Source organism: Kryptolebias marmoratus, linkage group LG5 (genome assembly GCF_001649575.2).
Source record: "Kryptolebias marmoratus isolate JLee-2015 linkage group LG5, ASM164957v2, whole genome shotgun sequence".
NCBI classification, from domain to species: domain Eukaryota; kingdom Metazoa; phylum Chordata; class Actinopteri; order Cyprinodontiformes; family Rivulidae; genus Kryptolebias; species Kryptolebias marmoratus.
The window spans coordinates 6,472,764-6,488,659 of NC_051434.1; the positions used below are offsets into that span (position 1 = coordinate 6,472,764).

The 15,896-nt window shown below is 38.8% G+C and overlaps 1 protein-coding gene across 6 annotated transcripts in view; it reads right to left on the reverse strand.

Annotated features, from left to right (window-relative positions):
* The window catches only part of rbms3 (RNA binding motif, single stranded interacting protein), a 264,210-nt gene that overhangs the window by 29,792 nt on the left and 218,522 nt on the right, over window positions 1-15,896 (reverse strand). For all 6 annotated transcript variants that reach the window (XM_025006950.2, XM_037975838.1, XM_017424121.3 and 3 more), the window contains 3 exons: window positions 10,002-10,108; window positions 1,831-1,874; window positions 299-395 (listed from right to left, as the gene is read on the reverse strand). In XM_025006950.2, coding sequence (XP_024862718.2) covers window positions 299-395; window positions 1,831-1,874; window positions 10,002-10,108 — 248 coding nt within the window. The remainder of the gene's footprint in view (window positions 1-298; window positions 396-1,830; window positions 1,875-10,001; window positions 10,109-15,896) is intronic.

The following is a 15,896-nucleotide window of genomic DNA, read 5'->3' on the forward strand; positions in this document are numbered from 1 at the left end:
GAAAGTGAAAAAGTAAGACACTTTCATCGTTGATGGGTGAGTTGTTTCCTCCCCAGTCAGCTTTTTCTTAATGCTCATTTTTATGTTGCTTGTTTTTGTATGCCTGTTGTGTTTACCTCCCACAAAACAGATGTCATCAAGAACAGCTGGAGTTGTGAAGAAACAATGAGAAAAGAGGAGAGGACCTCATGCTGTTTTTGCAGCCCATCCCTTATCTCACATCCCCCTACACAAAGACAGCTTCTCTATAACACACGCAGACTGCAATCCACCCATAAAACAGCGCAATATGGCTCACCTGATATGTGGAAACGGGGGAAGCAGCGATGAAGGGCGTGATGGAGGTCTGTGCGATCATGCGGTTGGTGGCGATGCTGTAAGGCGAGGAGTAAAACCTGACGAAGAAAGAAGAAAAAAAAAGAGGGAGCCAAAAAGTCAGAACCTTGTGAGGAGAAGTAGACAGCAAAGAAGAGATAACACACACTTCAGGAAGTATTTTCAAAGCTGTATTCAGTAGATACTACAATATATTTTCTTAATAGAGGAATGAGGCATTATCTGAGATATAAACAGGTACAAATATGAATAAAAAACAAGATAAATAGATTAATTTTGTTCATTTCAAATTACTGTTTTTTACTAGAAATGATCATATCAGTTTCACAGTAAGAAAAAAAACGTATTAGTTTTGTTGTTAAAAAACAGCAGCACTCTAACTAAAGGTCAAAGGTCAAATGATTTGGACGTAACCTGAACATAACAGTGAGCTTTTTTTTGGTTTTTGTTGGTCTTCAGAGCTCATGTGTTTTATTCATTACAACATAGAAGAATGAATCCTTCTGAGCTCAGCTTCAAACACAAGGATGGGGAATATCTCTCAAGATTGGAGTTATTTTTGGCAAATCAATGAATAAGCTTACAAAGAAACCTTGCAGTTAATTTGTTTACCACTCTTTTCACACCTGGTTTTCTCCAGGATACACGCAATCTGTGTCATGATTATCTTCTTAATCAACTCTTTTTTGTGTGCATTACAACATTAACACACCATGACACAGAATGAGAAACGTAAGACAGCATTTTTGTTCAAAACCTTTTACTTTTAAAAACGGTATCTCCATTTTCGTTTGTTCTTTACTTCCTTCAACGATCTTCCATTCCTTGACTACTCTGCTTTTTAACTCGTGCTATTATAAATATTTTTTCAGGAGCCCTACTGAATGTCAACTAGAAGGTCTTAATGATAAAACATTGCTTTTAGAGCGAGCTTTTGGTTCACAAAAATATCCGTGGGATTACAATTTGGCAGATTTGTAGCAAACCAGGCATTTACGTGGCAGGCTGTATAAAGTGAGGGATGCTTGTTGGCTGAGATTGACTTGCAGTCACTGGGGGATAAGTGGTTTAGGAAGTGGGATTGAGGAGTTTCCTGTGAATGACTGAGGCCAGAGGGAGATAAAGAGGAGGGGGCAGGCTTTAAACTCTCCTTCCTGTCTCAGACAAGTGGGGGAAAATAAAACATGCTGATGGGTCATTTATTTCCAAAGCACCATTAAGTTATGACATAAAGACACACAGGGACACAGGCACACATGAAGAACCAAACAAATAAACACACAGCGTCTCCTCTCTACTCTACATTTTTCATTCAACCCCACCAATGAAAACCAATACAAAGAGTCCATATAGATTTCCTTAATCAAACAGTAACAAAGTGCAGACACTACATTAATCTTTATGTATGACAGTGGTATTGACTCGGCTTCTATGAGCCAAAAGAAGCGAGTGTATTAGCCGGTGCCAAGGATACACAGACTAGCCAGCTCTTACCCATTCTGCATTGCAGCAGGATCATATGTTAACGCCATGCCAGTCTGAAAGAGAAAACAGAGAAATGTCTGATTAAATAAAAGTTTAGGGAAACCTATAATCAGAATCCTTATTGTCATCATACAAACAGTGCAACGGAATTATATACAGTCCTAATCAGCACAAAAAGAGCAATCCAACTACCTTAGAAGACATTTTTTCAATTTGCAAAGATTAAAAAAGCATAACCAATAAATAGACCAGTATAGAACTGTGCATATATATATATATATATATATATATATATATATATATATATATATATATATATATATATGTGTGTGTGTGTGTGTGTGTATAAAAACATGTATGCATCATTTTCATTGCACAAGTAAAAAAATGAAGCAGAAAATGTGGCTAACATGAAAAAGCATTTTTCTGTATTATTATTATAATATTGTAATTTTTTGGTAAATGTGCTTAGAAGGGTAGAGCAGTATGGTAGTTTATGTTATATTGGGGAATACAGAAACAACAGTGGCATCGGTTTAAACACTGTCCTCAAAAACTCTTCTGCAAATTTAATCCTAGCTGGGCATGAATAAACCTGTAAGCCAGTAGGTCTGATTTATAACAAAACAAAACAAAACCCACAACCCTTAGAGATGATATGATTCTATAATGTTACTGTAAAGTTCTGATCCTTTTGTTCAAGCTTCATCAATGTATTTATTCTCTAAATTACTGTGTTGTGTGGAGTGATATTCCTGACATAATGATACTTGTCTGTTGCATTTTTAATCTAAAAATATAAGCTTAAAATACATTAGAAAGCTTTAAAATGCCCTAAATCACTGCAGTAACATCTTTAGGCTTTTTAGGCAAATGATCTTATTGATAAGATTATATATTGTGTTATAATTTGAGGAATACTTAACAGTCTTAAAAAATAAACACTACTAAAATAAGCCCTACTGCTTGTTTAGATAAGAAGATTGTGTTACATCTGACTTTTCAACTAGATATGTGATAATTAAATTTTGTTTCATTTACAGATCACACAACTTCTGTATTACCCTTAACAGTAAGAAACTGTATTACAGAATGTCACGGGCTAAAGCTGTCAATAGATCCCAATGTCACAGAGATAATTTGTTGTACATTTATTATAATTGGGGAATCACGATTTTGATCCTGCTTCTTTTTTTTGTTGAAAATAAATTAAATCAAATTTCAAATCAACTCAAATAAAATTGAAAAAGCTGACAAGGGACAATGTGAAACTAAACTTAGTCAATAGGACAAAGTGAATTAGTATAGAAGACAATCTTTTTTCTATTTTAGTCACATGCATCGCGTATTTATGAATGAGAGGAAATAACTAAACGCCTTCTAGTGAGAAAAGAAATCATCAGAAAACTGAGTTTCTTTTCTGGTGATGGTGTGTGTGCATGTGTGTGTGTGTGTAAAAGGGCCTTCTAGTGTCCAGGAGAGGAACCTGTGCCGCAATCCTTCATCTGCATTCCTGAAGGTTCCCTCCCGGAGGAGAGCTAATCCGATTTCTTTTAAGAGGAGGCTGCTGAGGACGGCAGATTTCATCAGAACACACACACACACACGTAGATACACACTTTTCTTGCCCTTCCCCTGCTTCTTCAACATCGTGTGTTCTCCTACTTTCTCTCTTCATCCCTCACTCTCCTCATCTCCTAATCTACCCCCCTCCCCTCTTCCTGCACCCCTTTTGCCCTTGTTCTTCCTGAGGGCTACCTACACTCGCAGTTAAGGGAGCAGTGGCTCAGAGGAGCAGGGGGATCAGTGAGGCTGGACCAAACCCTTGAGAATAAGCAAAAAAGAGAATCTATAGTGAATGTAATGTGTGGACGCAGGTGTGTGTGGAGTTCGGCCTTTGTCTTCGGTTTGTGAGTTCATTTGAGCAACTGATTGACTTAACAAAAGGTTTAAGAAACATTTTTTGTGCATCTGTAATGGTTGAATAAAGATTATTGCTGGTCATTGTCAGCTTCTTTATACTTCTTCTGAGAAGCTGCCTTTAACATCTTCAATCATCACTTTCAGTGGAGGTCTCAGGGAATTAATTTGTACCTTCTTTTTTACCAAACTGAGCCTGAGTGTCAGTGCAAACCTGCAAAGATGTTAGTACGTGTGAGTGTGTCTTTGCATGTGTGCTAATGGAAGCAGCAGACATGGGCGGCCGTTTGTTGAGGCTGATAACTGCCCTTAGTGCTGCACTCACTTCCACAGCAGAGAAACTCCTTAGCCGAGAGCCTGCACAGCCAACTTCTGATCACTGGTGGGGGGTTTATTTTTAAGGAGGTGACAGAAAAAGACACGGACAGATTGATCCTGGAAGGGTAAAACTTGACTTAATGTTGTTACACAAACACATTTATGAAATGCAGTATTATTTCCTTTTTTCAAACGAATAAACTAAGCGTGGTTCTCTTAAGTGACTTTAGACAATGTGCTTTTTAAGAGTGAACAGGTTGGGTTAACTGAAACTTTTCGGTCAAACCATAGCTACTCCATGCAGAAGAAAGTTGTCAGTATTTCCCCTTGAGGACAGGATCCATCTGTTATGTGTGTCCTGTGTGGTTAGGCTGTTACAGACCTGTGTGGACACTTATTGATTAAATTCATGCCTTTCACCTCTTGTTTAGCTGCAGCTGAAGGCTTGTGACTTGGACATCAAAGATGAAAGCCTATTTTTGCCTGCATGTCTGTACTGCAGCAGCATTTTACAGCAAAAACTTTCAACCATTTTGCCACATCCAACGTTTTTTGACTGATATTGTTAATGCGAATCTGTCCAAAACAACAGCAGAGTCATCGTCTTTAACGTTGTTTTTACCTATTTCCTTAGAGCGAAGCATCAGCCTCAAAGTGCTTTAAAAATGGACATGATTAGAAACGGTCTCAGTGAGGTGCCTTTTAGTCAGGATGTCAGACTTTTGATAAACAAATATGTAAATGAGAGAAGCTTTATTGGAAAAAGAAAAAAAAAGTATATGGGAGCAAAAGAAATACAAGAGATGAACAAATGTAATAAGCTGCTGTGTTATTACATAATTGGTACGAAATGTAAAAATTGGCATATGATACCATGTAGTAAGGACTTTTTTTAGGAAGACAGGTGACATTCATTTACCAGAATTTACCGATTTCTTTTATGAATTTTTAAATTTGTCAGCTATGAACTACAAACATGAATTCATTTCAGTTCTGCTGTTCAGACAAACAAAGCTCAGACCTCATTGTGATCTGAGGTTGGAATGTTATTTATATTAAATTTTGTAGCTTCCTCCTTTGTTGCAGTAAACATAACACAGAACCCAGAAGTTTAACTTTTTTTTTTAGTTTTTAGGGAAACAAAGCAGGTGTTTTGAGACTGGTTGCTGTTCTTACGGCAGATTAATTTGGCATGTTATAAAGTCCCTGCATCTCAGCATACTGGCACCACCCCTTCCTGTATTTTTCCTGTTTCTAAACAGATTTGCTTTCTCTTTTTCTTTTGCCTGGTGGCCACACACATACACACTTACCACACACACGGACATCTGTCAGGCTTTCACACAGAGTGGAAAGCCGGATGTTTTTTTTTTCATCTACACGCATTCCCCAAGAGTAGGTGCTTGAGAAGTGTGACTTTGAAAAGTTTTTTTTTCCTAAAGGCCTGTGTGTTGGTGAAAAAGAGTGAAAAGTGGGGGAGGAGTGGGGATGAACCCATATAGTATGTGTGAATACATGTATTGTGGAAAAAAAAACATAGAGACTAATATGTTTGTCAGAATAAGACAGTGAGAGGCAGTACTTCTCAGTCTCCCATACTGGGTAGTTTACAGGAAAATCTGTCATATTTCTCAATCCTTGCCACCAGCCACCCTGCAGCACTCAACCCCTCACAACTCCTGACTGATCATGCAATGTGTTCCCTCTCTGTTTCCCTGTCTCAGTCTCAGTGAGTCACTTGCTCTTTCTCTCTCCATATGTTGCTGTGGGGTCTGGGAAGACTTCAAACACAAGGAAGAAGAAACAAGACGACAAAGTGGAAAAGAAGAGGAAGAGACGGAAGAGAGCACTTAGAGGCAAAGGGAAAAGAAGAGTTAAGGGGAATTTAAAAAATGCAGGCAAAGTGAGATATTCTGTAGAGACAGACATGCAGAAAGAGATTAATGGATGGTGTGGGCTGTTGCTCCTCCTCATCTGCATGCCGGAGGGAACGAGGTGAGGAATGGTTTCAGTTCTGATAAACAGACTAACATGTGATGGCTGTCTCCCAGCTCCCCAGCCCACAGCTGATCAATGACCATAAAGATGCATAAGACCTGCGTGACATACTACACTTATCTTGGCTTTCGCATCGACTCATGTAAATTTATGCAGAAGCGATTGCAATTTGAATGTTATCAGATCAGCTAGAACATATCTGAGGGTGATCTGACTTGCACTGTGACCAAATGTGAGGCAGGTTTCAATGTAATCTGCACATACAGCTGTTAAAATCTGCATAATTTATAAGAATAAATGTTAATAATCAGTGAAAAAATTGTTTATTTTGTAGTTTTGTAAGTTGTAGTAACATATTTAGGATATTAGCATGATATGAAGCAAAACTTCTTACCCACACAACTTCTTCATGTGTAATTTATTTATTACTTTGTTTTTTTATATCGTCAATTAACAAATAAAAGAAAATTTATAAACCTTATTAAAAGCAGACAGAGTATACTGCTTATGCATTTAAAAAAAAAAGCAGTTTAGTTAGCATCAGCCATAAAAGAAAGACATTTAATACTTCTCAGACATTTTTTTTAGCCAGTTCAAGGTTTTATTATGGGAACTTTAGCTTTATTATTCGACACATGCATTCGGCCAAAACCCTTAAAATGTATTTTCTCAGTAAAGGGATTCTGGGACTATTACTATAAGAGGGAATTAAATGTGCCCAAGCTCAACCTTATGAATATTTTGAATAAAAATAAACCTGAAGGTCATTAAATCTAAGCATAAGCCTTCCATCTGAAATATTTCTAAATTTATTCCGTGGCAGTGACACTCATTTGTTTGTGAACCAGTTTTACATTAGGTAAAGGTGTGAATGCACGCTAAGATGTGCTGATAACTCTGCCTGCATTAGAAGCTTCTCTGAGACATTTATAGGCCCCCCCTTTTTTTTTTTGGCTGTGTGGATCCAGAGTCGCCGGGGCCGCAGTGAAGGACAACCTAATCACCTGAGTGCCCCCTCCCTGTGTGATTCATTAACACATTTGGTAAAGTTCTGCATCATGTTGGGTGGACACGGTTATTATTAGCCACCTGTCTCAAATAAGGTCAATGGACAATTATTTTTGAAAAAACCCCACTTAAACTGGAAATTATTTAGTTTAATCACAAGTCAGGTTCCAGTCCTCGGAACCAACCATGACTGTATAATGGACAGTGTGCGCTTAAAAAAATTAGTAAAGAAGACAAATATTGGACAAAAGAAGATGTTGGACCTTTATATTTACAGCAGATGAACAGCAGCTGAAAGTCATGTCTTTATGAACAAGAAAAATCCAGCAAAGACCTGACACAGGACTTGAGAGACATCATCCATCAGTTGATCATTTACTGTATGTCAGGTTTTCAGCTAATAGCTTTTTAGGAATCACCTTGTTGGAGATAAAATACTATTTATGTCTGTCAAAGTTAATTATTTTTGATATTTTTCATAAATTCAGCTTAAAAAATGGAAAGAAATTGTTCCTATGTGACAGTCTGCTGGTGACAAAGAGTCTAAAGATCCAATTTAAAATTAGTTCTTTGCTAAGTTGTCTGTGTCAACCAAACACTGGTTCATCAGTTGTGTTTATAAGTCTTCTTGTGCCTGAATGATTCAAATACAAAGTAGCTTAAACACACATTCCACTGAAAATGTTTAAGTACTGGACTGAAAAGAGGTAAAGAAAGAAAAAAAAACCAGACAAAGTCAAAAGACTTTAAGAAAGCCTAAAAATTATTAATCAAAACCATTGAAACGATGACAACAACGACTCTCTCACTGGAACCAAAAAATAGATATAGAAATGAGGGATGTCTCAAGATTTTTTCCCAGTACTAGTTAGTTTGGTTAGTGTGGATATCTGCTGACATGTTGTGACCAGGTGTGATAAAGTAAACATCATTCTGAAATAAATCTCTTAGGTCAAACATTTGAATCTAAAGTTACGTCCAACAATAAAATCCTCACAACTAAACTCTGTTCTGAAGTTGGATTTAAATGTTTTGAAACAAAATAAAGATGAGCCAACTGCAGCATGGTTATCTTCCTACGCATGACATTAAACTTAGATACTTAAGTCATTTAGTCATGCTTTAGCACAGATTAATTCCCAACAATGTGAGGGGAGGCCATCTGAGGAAAAGACTGAAGGGAGGAAACAGACAAGCAGGAAAGAACATGAAGATGTTTTGAACTGAAACACAAATCCCCACACAGAGACTCTTCACTTGGTATTTAAATGCATCTTCAGTTTACAATACCAGCTGAACTGAGCTAAAAGCTGGTGAGAAATGGATGGAGCAACTGCTTCTGTGTGTTTTTGTTTAGCTCAGCCTTTGGCTGAACCCAGAACTCTCCAGAAACTTTGGGTCTCTGTAATTTCTCTCCAGTTTTTCCTCATTTTCCCTCTGGTCTCTTTGTGTTCATAAAATCCTAGGATACACACATTTATCCTCTCTAGTTAAAAACTCCACGTAGCATGTTTGCGTCAAAGTGCACAGTTTTGAGTAAATTCCATTTTAATTGATTTTTTTTTCTGGACACACAATGAGGGTTTGTAACTTCCCAAGGGATGGATTTTTATAATGAAAAATAGAAACCCTACTGATAGCCAGTTGGTATTTTTATGTCTAAACTATGTATATCTACAGTAAAATGGTTTAAAGTATCTGTTTGGATCCAATGTCCTTGCTGCACCCTTCAGAAGCAAAACATCCAAACTGACACGCTCACACTCATGCATTCACAGTGATCTAATTTTACATTTAGTCAATTGAGCTGCCTCCTGTCAGTCTGTGGGGATGCTGCAATGTGATTTAGGTTAAACATGCTTCAATGGCATATAGGTGTGATGGACAGAAACAAACACAGACATGCAGAGATTATGTTGTACCACCAACACACTCCCACAGAAACACAGAGAGGCTGTGTTTTCTGAAGGACAAACATTTCATCTTCCCTGCTCTCCCTTCCTTGCCATTTCAGCAGAACTGTCAGCCTCACAGACTGTGTGCGGTGGGTGGAGGAGTATCTCTGTGTTTCTCTCATCTATATAGCTCAGTTCGAAGCACTGCTGTACTCGTCTCCTCCGTGTGTCCTTTCTGGTATAGATGGTTGGTAGCTTTAACCTTGTCTCCACATGTTATCGCGCTGCATCTAGTTTTCTGGCATTCTGATGTATGGTGGAAATACATGTGTTCAGTGAGGCTTGAGACGCAATTTACATGACAGCTAATGTACAATCAGGGTCAGTTTGATCGATCTGTGGGATACCTTTCTGTTTTTTTTATTTTTTTTTATACCAGCTCCATACCTTAGTTGAACACAAATGACAGGCAGTAATAGTTTACATAAACGCCAGATGCTGCAGCCAAACTCTCTTGGGTGCTTGTGAGACATTTGGGTTGGTACTTATACAAAACCATAAACTCAAACGACAACATGTAGCTCAGAGTGTTATCACACTAAAATGGAAAGAGTTGCAGTAAATTTGTGTTTAGCCTTTTGTAGATCCTGTTTTTAAATAAATGTTTTAAAGTAAAATCAATCGCCAACAAAAATATAAACTCATTCAGTAAATTCTTGAAAATTAGTAATTCAGTCTGCTTAATTTATTAAAGATTATTATCAGAAAACTCATTTGTTGCAGCTCTAATGACATAACGGTGGCCATCCTGTGTGCACTTTTTGAACTGGATCAGTCTAACTTCTGGCTTTCTTTAAGCTATTTTTTGATGAAATTTCTAACTTCTCATATCCATAAAACTTTACAGATTTGAACTACATTTAAATTCCCAATAAACCAGATTTGTACCGTGCTGAATCAGCATCTAGTGAAGGTTGGTATCAGTTCTGGAGGGGCAAATAAACTGCACGCACGTCTGTCTGTGTCGCTCTAACATCTTACCTCGCCTTCTCTGTGCCACGGCCTCCCATTCTGAGGGTACTTGCTCTGGCTTTGGCGTTTCTTCTGCCCTCCGTCGGCAAATTTGCACAGCAAAGGCTCCGTGGGGGCTGCAGAGAAAGATAAATGAAGGTCACAGCCATGTTAGGAGGAGTGGATCGTGTGACCCAACAGAAACACAGATACCCTTTTGAACTGTCTCTTTTTTTTCCTACTTCTACCACTGGATCTTTTTTGTGCCCCCTCCCTTCCTCTTCTCTGCCTTCCTATGGAGCTGCTGGACAAATTCCCAGTCCGGTGATGTTGGCAGGTCCTTCCTGTCCTCGCCTCGGCTGACAGCCCATGAAAGAGCATTGCAGGGTATTGTTGAAATAATAATCACAGTAATCGCTCTTGTAAATACCTATTAGATGGTAATGCAAGACGGCTCTGTCAGCCAAAGCTTATTTCTAGAAGGCGCTCCTGGTCCTGACGCATAATCCCTGCATGTTTTACCAGAACAGCCGTCTCCCTGTTTGTTTGAAATTTTATGTATTTTTCCACTCAGAGACCAAACGTGTGAGAGCCTCACCAAGCTGCACTTTTTTGAGCAAATGCTAGTACAGATAACTGTGTTTATTGTTATGAAGACTGAAAGCAGTGAAAATATTTCTACATTACTCTGCCCATTCTGCAGAGATCTTAACTGTTTATTATGTGTAATAGAAAAAATGTGACACAACGTAGCTGTAATTAATTAAGATATAAATAAATCTTCGTAGTGGGACCTGTCTCTGTATCAACAACCTTTTGTATGCATAATTACCAATCAAAGGTCAATGAAAGTGTTGAGATGACCTATGTTGCAATAAAGATAACTTCTCAAAGGGCACTTTCTCACGCTTTTGCAGCAGGTGAGCTCCGACAGACAAAACCTGACTCAGGTCCACTGATGAGATAGTGGTGAAAAAAATTTGAAGAAAGACATTGTTGGGGGGAGGGGAGAGCCTGAGAAAATGGTGGTTTTTTTGGCTGGCGATTTAGGAGTTTTGACAATGTCTGTCCCTTTTTCGGTCTGTGTCAGCAAGATCAGAATCTCTTAGGAGGTGGGTGAGGAGATGAAAGAAGAGGAGGGAAACAGTTGTATAAACCAGCAGAAAATGAACAAGTATAGAAAGTAAAAAAGATCTATAAAGGCACAGATTGGCTCCACCCCAAGTTGTTTGATTTGCATCACTGATAAGCCTCATCATAACAAACATGCCACTGCATGCTTTTTGTATCTGCTGTTGAAGAGGAATTTATCAAACTATGATTTTTTTTTATGATTGTGATGATGTTTTTGATGATTGTAATGATGTTTTTTGATGATTGTAATGTAACTCTACTGATGTTTTTATGATGTAAAGCACTTTGAATGTCTTGCTGCTGAAATGTGCTATACAAATACATTTTTACTTTACTTTTACTTTACTTTGCAAACTAAACTCGGAATCAGATTTTACAATAAAATGCTCCTTGTTCAAGATTTCAGGCCAGAGACAACATGCTTTCTTTAGTATCCAAGTTTTAAAAGGTCTGTTAAAAAGTAATCAATCAAGAGGAAACACCTAACACCACTGATTTGGATGCAGACATCAAAACTACAAATCAGATGATTCAAATGGTATACAAGTGAATATTTCCATGTTTGTGTTGGAATATTACCCCTCTCATTTGGTCCTACAGTTTATTCACTGATACACTGTTGTAAAGAAGTGACTTTCTACAATACACTGTAAAGTTAATTTCTAAAGTCTGACTCATCGCCTTAAATGCACCTGGTGGCTTAACAGGAACCTGACTGCTCTCCTGTCGTCACAGTCACATTACGGGCCTGGCTGATCTGTGACAGCACAGGCCAAAGATGACGCTGTCTGCGGAAGCTAATGCAATAGGATCTTTCATCGAGCAACGCCACAGCTGACACCCACAAATAGAATTGTTGATGCTTTAATCTTCGTTCACAGATGCTACAAAAGGCTGAGGCTCGATAATCAGCACAGCAGCGTCACAAAACAGCAGAGAACAAAGTTTGGGTTTAAAAGACACAATGGTGAATAAAACAATATGAAGTGAAGTGAAAGATGAGTTTTTCGGTTTTAAAATGAAAGATTAACGCGTTAACAAGCTAAGATGATTGATTTATGGTTTTAACATTCTTAAATGTAAGAACTGTACCTGCTGTGTTTAAAAATACAAACAAAAAGAACAAAAAGAGTGGTTGTCATGATAGAGTTGTGCATATATGTTCATGCTGCTCAAACAATATGGAGCCAAAAACATGTAGAAAAACTTCTCAAAAGAGAAATGAAAAACTAGGCGTGTGAGTGTTTATGTGCCTTTAGGGTCTGCTATGGGATTAAACTTTTCAGAGTCAGCTCAGGAGAATGCAGCGAGGAAAGGAGAGCGCGCGAGCCGCTACAAAAGAAAAACAACAAAAGCTCTTCCAAACCTCTCCGCTGGCACTTTGGGAGATAATTAGCTATTGGAGAAATTTAGAGAATCTGACACAGAGCACGTTGACCTTCCCTCTGTGACTACATTCCCAGTTCCCACAGCGGACGAGCCAATTTGTTTAAGACTCAAGTCCAAGATCAACAGCTTCACACCACCCCACCCACCCTGTGAACACACTCACCCCTCTGTAGCCCTGACACACACACACACACACACCCTTCTTCTGCCCTAAAAGTCTTTCAGCTGTAACCATTAAACACACAGAAGCGCGTGAACACACACTACACGGACGCACACACCGCTCCATACACACATAATACAAACTGCTGCCAGCCACAGTCATCACTTGCAGAGTTCAGAATAAACTAGGCCACCAGCTTGCTGATGTTGTGCCTTTAGGACACAGTCTTCAAGTGCAACACATTTCACCTCAGCTTCAAAAAATGTGTTGTAAGGGGCTCATTACAAAAACAATTATGGAGCAATTTTAATTTCACCTAAAGATCCCAAGGTCACATCGCAATTTAACCCTTCCCCTTAATTTTTAACCAGTCTTTTCATTTTGTCCTTTCACTCTGGAAGGAAGAGTGTTCATATCATAAGCTAACAGAAAGGGGCAGGGTTTTGTAGCTCCTAAAAACTGAGATTTTTCAGGAGGGGTATAAGATGTGCATGCAAAAATGAACACCAAAAACACAAACCTCACAGAAGTAAATGCTTTTTATTTTAAAGCATTTTACTGGCACAAAAAAAATTGTGACGTTTAGTTTGATATGTGCTGCTGTACTGCATGTATATCATTGTTAATTATTCTTAACAGGTAAAAAAAATAGCAGAAACTGCGCCATACTTCTCTGTTAAAAAGCTTAATGTTCCAATAACCACTGTCTTGTTTAAAGTATTGTAATATAATACGTTTGGCATCATTATTGCTCTTCCTTAACAAGGATAAAAAATATTATATCCAAAGGTCGTTGCAGGCTTGATAACTAGGTTTATATGTTATATATGAGCGTACTGCTGTTGAGTTTGGTTATCTAAAAGAAATTGGCAAAAACTGGTGGTTCTTGAAGGGGTATTACAGCATCTGATTAAGAACCAAAAGTCATTAGTTAGACTACCTGCTACCTGGGTGTTTGGGTTCAGCAGAAAGGCTAAAGAACTTCTGGTTAGAAAGTCACCAACTGCTGTTAAAAAGAGGCTTCATGAGCATTTTTTTTAATGTGTAATGCTGTAGGAGCTGGTCAAGATATTAATTAGTGGTTAGTACCAACTTATGTATGTATGCTCTGATGAAAGCACACCAAGTCTAATATTCATTTGTAAGCCTCGTTTACTAAACAGTTCCACATTATCTACGCAAAGATGAGTCTCAAGTCGTTTACAAGTCATCAATTGTGCTGCTCACATCCCTTGAAGAAGTGAGCTTTCATTTATGAAGTCAGCACTGCAGAACCAAAGGAGGCGTTGAGTGTAGCTCAGCTGCACTGACGTGGGTCGCTACAAATAAAAAATTCCCCCCGACACCTCAAATTCTAAATCCCGCAGCTGGCTGGTCGCACAGATCGCCTGTCATTACGACATTACACCCTGGAGCAGATTACCTTTTCATATGTCGATTATTAAGGCACTGTTACTATTCTGCTTGGCAGTCTAGTGAACTAAGTTCAACCCTCCATGCCACCTCTGTCTTTTCAGAAATCACACCGAGACTAACGGTGTTTTGTGAACAGACCTATATACTGTACATACACAAAAATGGAGCAGTAGAAGATGGTTTAGTAAGAGGAAGATGCCTGCTTGATTCAACTACACACTGTGCATTTGGCTCTAAAGAGATAGTCATGGCTTTCTGCTCATCAGCGGAAACATTACCACAAGTAAAATGAACCACTAAGTGCACGCAGATGTACTTCTGTACAAGACAGTGCAATTACAATAGCAATTTAAATTTAAGCTTGTTGCTAGTTTCACTTATTAGCACAGTGTGCAACAGTAATTATTGCTGTTACAGTAGCTTGCTATGAGCCAGCATCTGGTCGAAATCAGTTCTTTTCTCTCTGCTATCCTAAGACAAAGACGGTCTTGCAAAACCAGCTGAAAAACATCTTGATCTAAGAATGCAAATCAGCACATGTATTATTCCACATCAATTTTAGTGTCACTCTCGTGCACTGAATAGGACTGTACATCTGTTTGGACTGAATGGTGAAATCAATGCAGAAATGCCCTAGATTTGCAGAGGAGCTAGGTGAAAGGTTTTATCTCAGGGAAACAGCCAGCTTTTCACCATCATGACAGTTACAAAAGAAGCCTCTCACAAGGGTTTGGAGTCAAACTGGGCTGGCCCTGCTTTGCTCTTGGAGAATCTAAAGCTAAAAAGGGCAAACAGAGGGGACTGTTCAGCTACTTGTACCAAAATATGTCAGTCTGAAAAGCTTCAGTGAAAAGAAGCTTTTGACTTTTGAAAGATAATTTTGGTTACAGGTTATTACTGGTGACTGGTTTGAAGTTCCATGAGCTAAGCTTCTCTGAAAAGTCTTGGGAAATCTCACTGTCTTTTACTGCAAGGGCATATTTAGTGAGATTGTGAAAAAGTAGGAAAGAAAAGACTTTATTGAAACTTTGCTGCTTTCTGACGTTGCTTGAGGGAATCGCTAATTGGATCAACAAATGTCTGATTCCCATCAGCCAGTTTGACCTGTTTGCCTAGACTCAGAAAATTGCATCTTAGGAGAAAGAAAGAAAGAAAGAATGAGAGCGGAATGGTGACAAAGAAGGGGAGGCTGAAACAAAAGAAGAAAAGAAGAATGCACAGAGAAGAGTGTTTTGCAACTAGATAATAATTATGAAAAATATGGATTGTAGTAAAAATATGATGGACAGTGCTGCATATATGTCAACACTTTCAGCGGCAAACAAGCGAGCTCAGAATGACTGCCAACTAGGAAAGCAGGCGGCAGCAGCTTTCCTACAGGGAGGGCTTTGACGGATCCCAGTCGATAGCTCTCACAACTGCCATGCTGGCCTCACATCCTTCAGGATGGAAATGAAGACAGTCTGCCAGCCATTTTGCTGACAGGGACGGTACACATGGCTCAATGACACGGCCAAATAAATGGAGCGGGTGCTGAGAGGATTGCATGGCAGAGAGCGACACAAAAAAAAGGGAGAGGGTGATAGATGGAAAGACAGATACAGTGCCATAGCCAGACAAAGAAAGGAGGAAACTTTGACAGAAAGAGACAGGGGGGGCCAAGAGAATCAGACAGGGTAGATGTGACAGGTGCAGTCCAGTCTCAGCCCTACCAATCCATACTGTAGTGCTCATCTAGATGAGTGTGACGAGCACAGGGAGAAGGATGTCAACAACCCTTTCCTTGCATTTGTTACACATGCTCCATAACTATTGATCAGCTC